Source organism: Cynocephalus volans, chromosome 10, assembly GCF_027409185.1.
Source record: "Cynocephalus volans isolate mCynVol1 chromosome 10, mCynVol1.pri, whole genome shotgun sequence".
Lineage (NCBI taxonomy): Eukaryota > Metazoa > Chordata > Mammalia > Dermoptera > Cynocephalidae > Cynocephalus > Cynocephalus volans.
The window spans coordinates 4,898,986-4,912,274 of NC_084469.1; the positions used below are offsets into that span (position 1 = coordinate 4,898,986).

The window sequence follows — 13,289 nt, forward strand, 5'->3', positions numbered from 1 at the left end:
GGACTCTCCATTCTACATTCCTCATAGTTCTCTGAGCATTTTCCAGCTGGCCTGAGGACAGTCTAAGTAGGATTCATGTATGTACGTAGGATCTATATGTAGTATGATAATGTCTATTTTTTTCTGACACACATTAAGAATTTCCTTATGATAAATTCTTTAAAGAAAAACACCAAAAGACATCTCATCCTAAGATTGACATGATATTTTCCATTAATTCCAGTAAAGCTTGTTTTTTCGAAGTACAATTGAGAGGAATTAGGATAAGAAATTAATCTATTTTCTTTTTGGTTTTGCTGAAATGGCTTATAATTTTAAAAGTAGAGTACTTCTACTTGTAATGGATTTAAGCATCAGCAGATGGGCTTAGCGGGTTGCAGAGCGAGGGGCAGGGAGAGATACATGGTTGGACAGGTGGAAATTGGTTATTGTGGGTGACTGCATTTCAGATAGGATTTCAGTTATCCTTAGCCTGGTGGCTGTGAAATGCCCTTGGGTGTACAATGAGATTGGGAAGTCATTAGGGAAGCAGGAAGCAGATGGAAAAGGCAGGTTAGGAGGCCTTGGTCAGTAGCTGAAGGAGGGAGAGGCCAGCGTAGAGGGCACAGAGGCGGGGGAGGGTGTCTGGGTCCCACATGTATTGGGGTCCTGATCTTTGCACTTCCAGGCCACTCAGCCCCACTAGGGCCTCCGTGAACGTCAGTTCCTCTTCTCCAAGGGAGGAGAGCAGCTCGGGTCGCAGGGGGAAAACACCCTCTTTATCCTGGAGGAAATTCTGTTCCATTGTGCTCTCCACCTGGAAGGAACCAAAACAGCATGAAAAGAAAAAACTGGAAACCTCTCTTCCTCTCTCCTAACTCATAAAAATCACAAAGAAAGCTACATTCTCTTATTATAACTCCTTACTTTACCTTACATTACATTACAATTCCATGTGGGCCTTTTAATGGCTCTATACAGTAGGCAGGATGTTTATTTTTGGCCCCCAAATAAATTGAGACAGACTCAGAGACATTAAAAGATTTGCTTCCATCACTTGTCTGGGAATAAGTAAAGCCAGAGTTTTCTGTCTCTTCTCCCAAGATCAGGCTGATAAACCCAGATCTCATTACCCAGAAACTTACTCTTCTTCCTCTTGTGAAATAACAAAAAGGGAGAAACATGGAGAGAAATAAGTGCGATGAGCATGGGGCCATCTAGGACGGTTCTATCATTAGGCTAAATCTGCATCTTTCTATTGGTTCTAGCTCCTCCCTCCCAAACTTTCCCCATCATCTGCCGTTTATTCTCACCAGCTTTAGCTGCACCGGTAGGATCTTTTTCTCCATGGATTTTATCAGTAACTTCTGCTGGGCTTCACTTAGCTCTGGAGTAAAAAGCACAGAAAGAGATGTGTGTTGCTGGTGTAAAGGAGACTACAGACTCCAAACAGGTGCACTTCCAGAATTTCAGGCTGCCTTCCTTCCCTCCCTTCCCCCTCCCTCCTTCCGTTCTTTCTTTTCTTCCTTCCTTCCCTCCTGGTTGAATGCCTGTTCTATGCCAGGCACATTTGCTGGGTGTTAGGTAAAAATTGTACTCCTCTCACTCAAGGAACTTGAGTCTTGCAGAGAAGACAAAGTTACATGTAATTACTACACGTGAGGGCCGGCCTGTGGCTCGCTTGGGAGAGCGTGGTGCTGACAACACCAAGTCAAGGGTTAAGATCCCATTACCGGTTATCTTAAAAAAAAAAAAAAAAAAAAAACCCACAAAAAACCCCACAATACGTGGTGTTAAGGGAGCCATAGCTGGGGGGTCCACTGTGGTCTTGGTATTTGAGGGCAGGCTTTTTAAGGCAACAAACATCTCAGCTTACACATGAAGGATCAGCAAGTTACTTTTTGGTGGGGGAATGTTTCATGCAGAGGGAAGAAGAAAATTTAGGGGCAAGATCAGAAGATGTTACTCTGAAATTAAAGCTGACAGGTATCAATATAGAAGTGATGAGCTTAGCTATATGTAGAAATTTTAAATATGCAGCAGATAAAACTAGGGTTATTTCCAACCTCCATTATCAAGACTAGGCTATCTTCTCAGACCATCCAGAGTGGCAAAGTGAATGCTTAGGAATGAAACCAGGTTTTGAAAAAGTTGATATAAACTACTTACTGTGGGATAATTTACCTGGCATTCATTCATTCATTTATTTGAGAATTCATTCATTTATTTGAGAATTCATTCAAGTGATTCATTCCTATCAATGAAAAGGCCTATACATGAGGACTTATTTCCCACTTACCTGTTAGGGCTCCGAGGAAATACAGGATAGCACCCATAGCCTCCTTTGATAGTAGGACATCTTTTGGGAGTGCCTCCAGGGTCACTTCATGTCCCTTGTCTAGAGCTCCTTCAAGCTGTCAGGAAAGATGGGTGACTATTTAAGATAATGTGGATAAAAGGCCAACATGGTGCCTGGCACATAATAATCCATAACTCATTTTAACTCTCTTCCCTTTTTGCATTTCTTTTTTGAGGTATCAATTCCTGAAAACTATTGGACTCCTGGGTTTCTTGGTCCCTGAGTTCTGGACTCTGGAAAAGAAAGGTTCCAGCCCCCTTCCAACAGAAGGCCCTTCTGGCCTGCTTCCTACCCTCTGCCCATCAGAGGGAGCATGTGCCTTGGGGGAATCTGTGTTTGTCCTTTTCCAGGGGACAAAGGGACCAGTTGCCTGCAGCCTGGGGGCACTTGGCCAGCCTTGGGAAAGGTACCCACCGTTGATTCCCCTGGCCATGGGCCACTCTTAGCCACTGTCAGCTCCCCAACCAGCTGTAATACCTCCCCTTCACCCCCCACCCAAACCCTCCTTCCCCCACATATCCCATCCTTCCAGCAGGGCCTCACCGCGAGCTCAAGGTCTTGTAGCTCCTGTTTCTTGCCTAGAAGTTTGCTGAGGGAGCTGAGCAGGGAACTTTGCCCTACTCGGCTCAGCTTTGCCACTTCTTGAGTCTCTCTTTGAACCTCTTCTTTTAGTGTCTGGAAGTCCTCGTGTACTTCCCCTGTGCGGACAGTAAGTGCAGCAAACAGCCCTCCCTGTTCCCTCAGCATTCTCCCTGCAGGGCCCCTTCCTTCAGTCCTCCTCAGGTCCCCATGCCCTGCTCCCAGCTTGAGCCTGGCCTCCTTTCACCAAGGACAGCGGTTATGAAGTTATTCACCAGCCTTGACCGGGAAGGGGAGGTGGGCCAGGAGCCATATTATCATCTAACTCAACAGTTCATTTTCTGTGAGATCCTGGGCCTCATCCCATATCAGTACACAATTGACTTCCTGTTCTCTAAGACTCCAGCTAAAAGTTGAGAAGTAAAGTCTGTTTTCCATACTCATGAGTTAGTTGACAAAGAAAAATGACTTAGGTCACTGAGCAAAGGCCAAATGGGGCTACTCCAGAGAGCAGTGGGTCTGTATCCAGGGATGTGGGTGGATCAGGGGTAGCTTGAGCCATAACCTGGACCTCTAGGGGTCCTCTGGCATCCTTGGAATATGCCCAGCTGCTCCGGAGAGTGGCTCCCTGGAAGCGGCTCCAATTCCCAGGACCTGGGACTCAGCTCTTGCCTTCCCTCCCTCTACCCTAATGTTTCTCCTGACACCTTCATACCAAAGTCTTAGGAGAAACTCACAAAGTTCCTTACCAACATCAGATGCCTGGAAAACTGAGAAAATAAGAAAAAGGAAAAAACTTGTAAGAATGTGATCCTTCAGAATGGCAGCCATACGCAGGGGATGAGACACTGATGAGGACTAGGAAACATGTCCTTTTCCTGGGAGATCCCAGCTATCTTTAGGATACTCTTGCTGCATTCCTGAGAGGCAGGAATGGGTCAGAAGAAAAGCTAAAGCAGTGTGAACAGGGACACTCGGATTGAGTTGGCATCGCTGTGACTCAGCAGTTCTGGTTGCGGGGAAGCAGAGTTGCAGGTGCGTGTGTAAGTTACAGCTACAAGGCCCTTGAGGACAAAAGTCTGAGGCATCAGACTACCTGGGCATCTTGTCCAAAGACTTCCCCCTTCCACTGCTTTTCCCCAAGCAGTTGGAATTTCTGCCACGTTTCAGGGACAGCTGTTTGCTGAGACCTGCTCTGCTATCTTCCCTGTCAGTCCCATGGAGAAGAGAAGAAAAGGATAAATACTTACGGGTGAACTTCTCTCCTGGCTTTTCTGAAGACAGAAACAATGCACATCTGTCAGCATAAAACCTATTTTTGCCTTTTATCTAAAGCAGTTGTCAAGGCAGCTTTATCCGTGATCATTATAAAAACACACGGAGATTATGTTAGCTCATCCACCCCCACAATCTGGGAATACACAGTGTCTCCAAGTCTAATTTCTGCTTCCTGTTGTGCCTTCTGGTCTCTGTCTTTCTGTTTCTCCATCTCTCTTGGGCAGTATTTATATGCCTTTGTCTTCCCTGAAGTTGAGGATACAGATTCTTGGGGACTTGGGAAGCAAAAGCAGGGGCTCCTTGGGGGATTATGGTCTGTGCTATTAGAGGGAGGAGGATTTTAGCAGATAATGTCAGGTGTAGGGCAGAACATGTGGGGAGCCAGTAAACAATTTCACTTACCTCCAGGAGGGAAGGTTTGCATGTTGTCATTGTAGATATGCGGAATATCTGTAAGGGGCAGGAGATGGAGAGCGGGAGGACACTTAGTAGCTGTCCCACCTTTCCTTCTCCAGTCTCAAGCCTTAAGGGTGTGCTAAGGGCTAGGACCGTGTCCCTCAAATGCCTCATCCAATTCTCTGTTCAACCTGCATTGCTGAAGGTAATCTTTTCTTTTTCTGCCAATTCTCTCCTATGTCAATGCTGTTTTCTACCCTGCATTCTAGCACTGGTGTCTGTTTCCCATTTCCATAGACTTCTCGAGAGTAGAAGCTGTGCTTGTTCACTTTCATACCCGCTTCCCCAACGACCACAGTGCCTAGCATCCAGGAGATGCACAGAACTCAGGAGCCCCTTTACCCCTCTCTCCAGAGTGGCCCCTGTAGCTCTGTCCCTGGCAGATGGGCCACAATACAATACACTCCTTCAGTCATTCCCGACATCACCATGAGAGGGGGACCAGGACACTTCAGTCTTGGTGCCAGTAATTCTTGTCTTGGGGGAGAACCTGCTGGTCTCTGCTCACCCCACTCATCTTTGCCTTTGACCATCAGCTGTCTGACTCGAAAGGCCAGGACGCAGCTCTTGGGGATGGTTACAGCCTCCTTGTGGTTTACGGATCCCTAGGATTAGACAATGAGGATTTATGAATCTGCAGAGAGCCTGAGCATGACACATGGGGAGTGGGGTGGGGGCAGGTGGAGGGCCAGGCCTGAGAGCCTCTGGGGAGACGAGAGGTTGGGAACCCTTCGGTGGTATCTCTGGTTATCTTTCCACCAGGTCTGGTCTCTGTCATCTCATTCTGCTGATAGCTCTAACAATCTGTATCTCTCTTCCTGATCCAGACACATGAAAGGAACTGGGCAGACCTGCTCCATCATCTGGCTATGCATCACCCTGTCCCATCTTAGAGATGCCACCCAGGCCCTGGTTCCTTTTTCCTCCTTGCCATCTGTCCCATGCTCACCTCATTCAGGAAGACTTCTGTGACTAATCCCTATTCCCAGCTCCAAATTCCAAATCATCCCTTGAATATTTATGCTCAATAGATATAGGTATGTAGAGCATTACTTATTTCCATCAAATTTTCCAAGCCTATAGTCTCTGGGCTTTAACCTATGTGTCTCCTCTATGAGCCTGAGAACTTTCTGAGGGCAAGAATGTCTCCTCTTCAGATTGAGAGCACCATGAGGGAAAACCCATGAGTGCGAGTTTCTCCTTCCCCAATAATTCCCTGTGGCATCTGGCACAGGGATCTGCCTACACTGGGTGCCACTGACCAGAGAGGGGGATTGTGTCTGGCCAGCTGGGGTCTGGATCTTGAAGAGCGGGGAGGAGGAGTGGGTCCTTTTCAGTATCCTGGGTGGACATTGATCAGGCAAAGTTAGTGAAGCCCCCGGGAAGGGGCTGAATGTATGTGTGTGTGAGTGCGTGTGAGTGTGTGTGGCAGTGTGTTTGAACCAAACCTGTAGCCCCAGTGGAGCGAAGAAGGGCAGGGAGAAGCAGCCATCGGCCTTGCCAGCTCTCTCCAGAGTGACCTCCTGCACGGTCTCCACCACCTCCATCACCACGTACAAGTTCTCTCCTCGATCTCGCATTTCCTTCAGGAAAGGGTGATCTGCTGCCAGCTTCCTGTGGTGGGAGAAATGTAAAGGAACTGTTCAGAGCTTCTCCGTGCCTGGGCCATGCCCTCCTCTGCTTCTGTCCTCTCCTTCTTCTTCTCTCCTAGGAGAGAGACTTTGTGGTGTCGGGGAAGGAGCGAGGGCTGTGGTTGAAACCCACACCTCCTGCTTTCCAGCAGGGCAGCTTCTCTGAGTCTTAGCTGTGTCATCTATAAAATGAAGATAATGACACCTATCTCCAGGGCTGCTGAGAGATAACCTGGGTATCACAGCACCTGGCCTGGAACAGGGCCTCGTGCCCGCCTCCTTCCCCCCTTTTCCTTCAGCCCAGGTGTAGATTCTCCTTCCTTCCCTCCCTGTTCATCTCTTCTGGGATCCTTTCTCTCCATCTGTTATCCTCTCTCTTGCATTAACACCAGTTCCTCCTCTCCACTTGCTCCTTCTTTTGGCTTCTGTCTATAAACATGTCCCTAATCCTAAGAAATGCACTCTCTTTGATCTCCTGCTCCCTCAAATTAGCACCCTTTTTATTTTCTTCACTTCACTGGCAAATATATCAAGAGATACGCCCATACCCACTGGCTACTGCCTCCCTGCCCACTCCTACGTTCACTATAATTTGGCTTCTATTTTCACTACTCAATGAAATCACAATGACCTCCTACCATCAAACTCAGCGACCTTCCCTAACTCTGCACGACACTGGACGCTGCTGTCCAAGCCCTCCATAAGAATCTGTTTTCTCTCGGCTTCCGATCATATGCACCACCCTGGTTCTACTTCTGTCTTCCAAATCTTATCCATTCTCTCCACATCCAATTTTCCAGTTTATTTGGTTTCCTAAAATTTTGTGTTCTCTAAGATTCTGTTCTGACTCCTCTGATCTCTAAACTCCCTCCAACAGCCTCCCCTCATTCCTACAGTTTTAATCTTTATATTGTTGACCACCACATACACATCTTCACCTTGACCTCTCTCCTGAGCTCTAGGCCCTTATTTCTAATTACCTCTTGAATATTCTCAGCTGATGTCTCAGCAGAGCCACACACTCAAAACATCCAAAAGGAACTCACAATCTTTCTCTCCAAATCCACCTCTAACCTCTGTCTTCCTGTTTGTCACCTGTAATGTCCTGTAATGTCACAACATGGGTCAAATCTGGGTCATCTTCGAAAAAACCTTCCCCTTCACCCTGCAATCAGCGCCAAGTCCAGTCCTTTCTACTGCCCTTTGCTGTAGGCCTTGTACGCATTCCTTCCTCTTCATTCTGACTGCTCTTTCCCAGTTCAGGTCCTCATTTTATATCTTTGATGGGATAGTGGAACAGTGTCCTTACCTGGTCTGCCTGCTTCAAACCCCTGTCCCTCTTCTTTCTGACATACTTCCTCCATCTGGCCAGATTAGTCTCAAGACCCTCCAAGCATTGCCAGGGTCTCCCTGGTGCCCCCAGAATAGTTCAATCCCCTTGACCTGGCGCCCGGCTCCTCCAGGATCTGGGTCTACCCTAAATCTCCCGCTTGTCCCACTCACCTCTCCTGCTCCTGCCAAGCCAGCTCCTCAGGGTACCTATTGGTTTTGAGATTTCCCACCTGTGTGCCTTTGTGGTGCTCTTCTCCCAGCCCTGCATGTCCAATTTCTACTCATCTTTCAAGGCCTCGATCATGAGCTGCCACCTCTGTGAGGTCTTTCCTTATCTCCCCAGCCAGACGTCTTTTTGACCCACCACAAGACTCAGCTGAACTATTCTTACGGCACTTACCACTTCTTGCCTTGGGTTATAGTTACTGTTGTACATTTTTTTCACACTCCTAGATCACAAAGTTCCCGGGTAAAGATGCTCTAGGTACATCCCAGCACCTACAGGATACTTTACATGCAATGAGAGCTATTTAAATATTTACTGGATGACTTCCCAAGCACCCTAGCCCCTCCTTCCTGCCTCCTTCTTTCAACCACTACTTAACTACTTAAAAGTCAGTTCCCCTGTCAAGCCAAACATCCATGGTGCCCAGCATCAACATCACCTCTGCTACACCCCTTGTGCTGCTGGGGCAGCATTCCCGAGGGCGTGCCTGGTGTGTGTATTGGGGTCAGGAGGGAGGCTTCATTTATGGGAGCATGACCCTGTGCTCAAGCCTCAGTAGGGAGCTAAGACCAGCCCCTCCCCTTTCTAGTGTATTTCGTAGTCTTAGAGTTGGAAGGAACCTTAGAGATTATCATCCAACCCCCTCACTTTGCAGGAAAGAAAAGTGAGGTCCTGAAAGAGTGACTTTTCCAAGGTCACGTAGCAAGTTAATGTGAACACATGCATCCCTATGTGTGTGATCATGAGGAGGTGGTCCTGGAGGTGGCAGGACAGGGAGGAGTAGTTAGGAAATGGCTGGTCATCTTCAAGAGCTCCCCTGTGGTGACCACATGGGCGAAGGTCCGTGTGAGGGCCCCACCTTTCAAGTCAGGGACAAAAGCACCCATTCCATGCACCACCCCATCCTGGCAGCCCCTCAGTCTTGCCCACTCTCACCTCTCCTCGTGCAAGGTCTCCAGGGCCTTGGGAGCCACACTGAGCGTCTGGACCTCCAGGGTGCTGTTCTGGGAGAGCCCTGCAGTCCCCTTCACCTTCACTGTCTTTGGCACATCCACCTCTCCCTCCACTCGGGCGTCCAGCATATTCTTAAAGCCAAAGTTCCCAGTGTCTGTTGGATCTGCAGGAGGGAGAAGTTGAAAGGGGCTGGCTGAGAAGCATCCCTCTCCCCCCACCTCCTCAGCTCCTAGTGAGAGCTTTGGGCTAGATGACTCCTAACCAGGCCGGGTGCCCATCCCTTTGTGCCCCTCAGTAGCCAGCCACAGGCCTGAGGCTGACCTGAAGGTGAACTTCCAGGCTCAAGCACGTCCAGGAGGGTGTAGTCAGTGCGCACATAGCGGGCCCCCCAGAACAGCGTGCTCTTCCTCTTCCTCAGCACCAGGCAGAAGGGATGGAAACGCTTGAAGTCAATGAGGCTGTCGAGGGGTGTCAGGTCCCCTCGAGGGTTTAGCTGTCTGGCCAGGGCCCGGGTGACGCTTTCGAACATGGTCATTGTCTCTGTGGGACAGGGAGATGGGAGAGTGTCAAGATGGCTGTGGAGGAGACCAGGGCATGGTAAGGCCCCTGCAGAGAGGGTCCCCTGGCTCTGGGGCAGGGGAAGCTCTTAAAGATGCCTGGATTCTCAAATATCAGAGCTGGAAAGAGCCAAAGGAGTCTTCAGAACAGCTGCCCAGAGTCACACGGCTGGCTGGAGGAGCCAGCCCTCCCCCTCTGTGTCTAGAGCTCTTCTCACTCCACACTCACTGTCATTGTCTTCAGGGACAAGAGCCCAGCTGGAGCATTTTGTTAGCAATGGAAGTAAAGGTCCTCTTTCCCCAGAGAATAGCAATAGCCAGGACCTGGGGATGTCAAAGAAGTAAAGCAGCTCCCACTGGTGCCGAGGGCTGGGGAGACAGAGCTGTTCACCTGCCCAGGTGCCCTTTCTTTGGGTGGGGGCACACCTCCCTGTACCCTGCACTGCCCTTGTGCCCGGCTCCCTCTAGGCACTGCCCCATAGATCCAGGCATTTCCATGGTCTTTGCCTTTGCTTCTCCTGCTTACAGCACCCCCTTCACAATCTTAAGAGTCCCTCTTCAGGTCATCACTTCAAGATCCCTTCCCTCACTCCTTCAGGCAGCTGGTGATCCCACCTGTGTTCCCAAAGCACTTTGTACAGCCCCTTCTGAAACATCTGCAACTTCATTGGTATAGTCTGTCCACCTGACTCTCTTGCCTCCTCAACTGACTTCCCAGAGTGCAGGGAATGGATCCTAGTCACCTCTGCAACAGCATCAGCACCAAACACAGTGCCTTGTGCACAGTTGGAGCTTGGCAAATGTGTGTGGACAGAATGAATGAATGAATGTGGCCCCAGGAGACATATGCTGGGGTGAGAAGGCCCTGGAGGATGTGGGGCCTGCGAGAGCCTGAGGTTCATCCTCTTAGGTCACTGTCTTTGAAGCTCAAGTGCAGGTGTTCTGGCTGGGTGGCCAGCTGGCACACCCAGATTGTCCCCGTTGGTGAAAGAGGACACATCAGCTGGTCTGGAAGTGCCTCGCCTCCCCTGTGGGTACTTCACAGCAGCAGGGAAGCAGGAGGCACAGGCACAGATGTGTGAGGCCATTCTGCCAGCTCCAACGTGCTTTTCTCATCCCTCATTCCTGGGAGGGCCAGGATGGGAAAGCTGGGTGCACCTCGGAAGGGCTCAGGTGACTGCAGTCTTCTCCTCACCAGAGAGGTGCTCACAGGGCCACCTCTCCTGTACCTCTTCAAGGTCTGTCAGGATACCTACCCCACCCACCTCTAGGGGAGTCCCGCACCCTTCTGGTCCAACCTTCTCCCTATATCCCCAGAACACCCCCTGCCTCCTTTGCTGCCATCAAGTTCTTACCAGGGAGCAGTGCTGGGTCCTGTTGGCAGCTGGGTCTGGGGTGAGAGCCTGGGGCTCGCTTGTTCTGTAGGTTGAGACGGTGACTGTCCCTTGCCAGGAGAGGCTGCTTTATGTCTCTGAGGAGACAGGGATGTAGGCTTCCAGGGAACCTGCCTACCCCAGTGACCCCACCCCCCTCCTGCTCCATTTCCGGGAGAACAGCATCAACCTGTTCCAGGTGTGCCCTGCCGCAGGCCCTGGTACTTGGCCTCCTGAGGGCTGGCGGGGTGGGTAGGAAGCTGCCAGGCAGGTGCCAGCGTGGGTGGGGGGAGCCAAGGCTGAGAGAGGGGTGCAGAGAGAGGGAGTGGGAGTTGGGGTGTGTGTATGTGTGTGTGGGGAGTTCATGTGCACATGTGCACGTGCGTGTGTGTGTGCATGTGTGCACGTGTGTATGCATGAATGATAAAGGAAGGCATCTCTGTTCTGTTGTCATCATGGTGATCAGGAAGCATCTCAGATTCACGATGAGGCCTTGCGGGTATGATAGGATAAGAAATCCTGTGTGTCCACAGGGTCCAGCAGAAGGCAGAGCAGCTGAAAAGCCATCTTCCATCTTTCTGCGTGTCAGCCTGTGTATCACTACCTCACTCCATTTGTTTTAGCTACATATACATATCTCCAGTACCATTAGTAGCATATGTCTGAATAGGCAGAGATGGAGCTAGAGCAAATGGTTTTCTGTTGTTTGGTGTTCAGCGTCCCTGCTCCTTGTGGCATGTTGTATGTATATACACACACAGATACATAGACAGAGGCGTAGCAACATTAGCAAAAAAGCCCCAAATGCGTGTGGTGGGGACTCAGATGTCTCCCCATAGGTCACTCAGGTCCTGCTTTTAAGTCTTCGCCTAGAAGAAATTTTAAGGGGGACTTGACACACATGGTCAGGTCTCTGGATGGCACATTAAGGGATTTACAGGCAAGACTCTTACAGTGTTAGGATGTGTGGCTATGTATGTGTGCATGTACATCCTGAGTACACTTGAGCATTTATGCCCTCACCTTGAGGCTCTTGTCAGCATACTCATCGAAAAAGAAGTGCAAACTTGGATACCATGAAGAGTTAGTTTGATCTTTACTGGAGGTTTTCTTGAGGGGCTGGTGGCGAGTAGAGAGATTAGACCATACCACACTAAGTAAAACTTCCTAAAAACTTCATTACTTGACTTCGGTCTCATTCAGTGTGACAGATGCTCTCCAATATCTCTTCTATATGTCTTAAAACAAAACAAAAACAAGACTTTGCACCTGCCTCTCTGCTCCCTGCCCCCTATCTTTTTCTTACCTCCCTTCCCACCCACCACAAGCCCTTCTTGGGTAGCTTCCAATGCTTTGTCTAGTGCTTCTTCCTCTTTCCACAGCTCTAACCATTACTGTAATCGAATGTCCCTCCTCCTTAGGAGAGGCAGAGGTGGTAGCTTGGGTGTGTGAGAAGGTTGTCATTAGTCATCTGGTCCCTGTCACAAGTGCACATGTATACAGGAATGTGTTATATTCTTTCCATCTCTAATTTTTGTTTTCCTGGTTCTTTCTGGATTTCCATCTCTTCCTCTCTGTATCTCTTAGTCACTACCCTGATGTGACACCTGCAATCCAGCATATAGTTCTGGGGCTGTGCAGTCTCCCATCCCATAATCAGCTCCAGGGAAGGCGGCTCCACTCCCACGAGCCCATCATTGCCTCAGTCGGAATTTTGGGAGTTTCTTCCTAGTGCTCACCCTCCTCCCACTGGCTGCAAAGGTTTCTGGTCTAGCTCATCCTCCAAGGCCTGGAGACCAGCGGCTTCACAAAACCACACATGTGTCTGCTCGCCCCTAGGACTCACAAAGTCCAAATGGCCAGTGCTCTCTCTTCTGACCCAGAAGTCTTTCCTTTCATTTCTCTTGCCTTCCTTCATTCGCTCTGATCTCAGCCACTCCACCAGGCCTGTCCTCATTCTCCTTGTGCCACCCCACCCCACCTCTACCCTGTTGCACCATTCTCCCAAACTGTCTAATGGTGTCCCAAGTGGGGGACTTCAAGGGTTTAAGGCAAAGAGAGGATATCAAGCTTGTAGGGTCAGCCAGGTTGAAGGTCTTGTGCTTTTGGATCGAAAATGTCCATGTGCAGGCTTGCTCCTGTCCTGCTCCTCCCTCCCATCCAGGATGTCCTTTTCATCCCCCAGTTCCCAGCCCCAATGATTTTAGGGACAGGCCACAGAATCCTTTTAGGGTCCAGAGGTTCCACCTCAGAGTCCTGGTTTATGTGCAGGGGAGTCTGGGACAGAATTTAAATTACGATGGACGGGCCAGCCTGTGGCTCACTCTGGAGAGTGCGGTGCTGATAACACCAAGGCCACGGGTTCGGATCCCATGTAGGGATGGCCGGTTCGCTCACTGGGTGAGCGTGGTGCTGACAACACCAAGTCAAGGGTTAAGATCCCCTTACCGGTCATCTTTAAAAAAAAAAAAAACTACGATGGAATATGTTTAAGTTAGATTGATATGCATATACTTTTCAGGTCAATTAAAATTGATACTGAACCAGGAGGCTGTGGGGTGCATG

At 49.5% G+C, this 13,289-nt stretch overlaps 1 protein-coding gene across 1 annotated transcript; it reads right to left on the reverse strand.

The window, feature by feature from the left end:
- Positions 1 to 341: 341 nt before the first annotated feature.
- On the reverse strand, positions 342 to 10,790 carry GSDMA (gasdermin A). The gene is made up of 12 exons (XM_063112424.1): positions 10,707 to 10,790; positions 9,116 to 9,334; positions 8,777 to 8,957; positions 6,100 to 6,265; positions 5,160 to 5,256; positions 4,598 to 4,645; positions 4,168 to 4,191; positions 3,667 to 3,687; positions 2,882 to 3,036; positions 2,279 to 2,393; positions 1,293 to 1,366; positions 342 to 796 (listed from the first exon to the last, which is right to left on the reverse strand). Exons 2-12 carry the CDS (start codon positions 9,327 to 9,329, stop codon positions 554 to 556), a joined length of 1,338 nt encoding a protein of 445 aa, XP_062968494.1. The 5' UTR covers positions 9,330 to 9,334; positions 10,707 to 10,790; the 3' UTR covers positions 342 to 553.
- Positions 10,791 to 13,289: the final 2,499 nt, after the last annotated feature.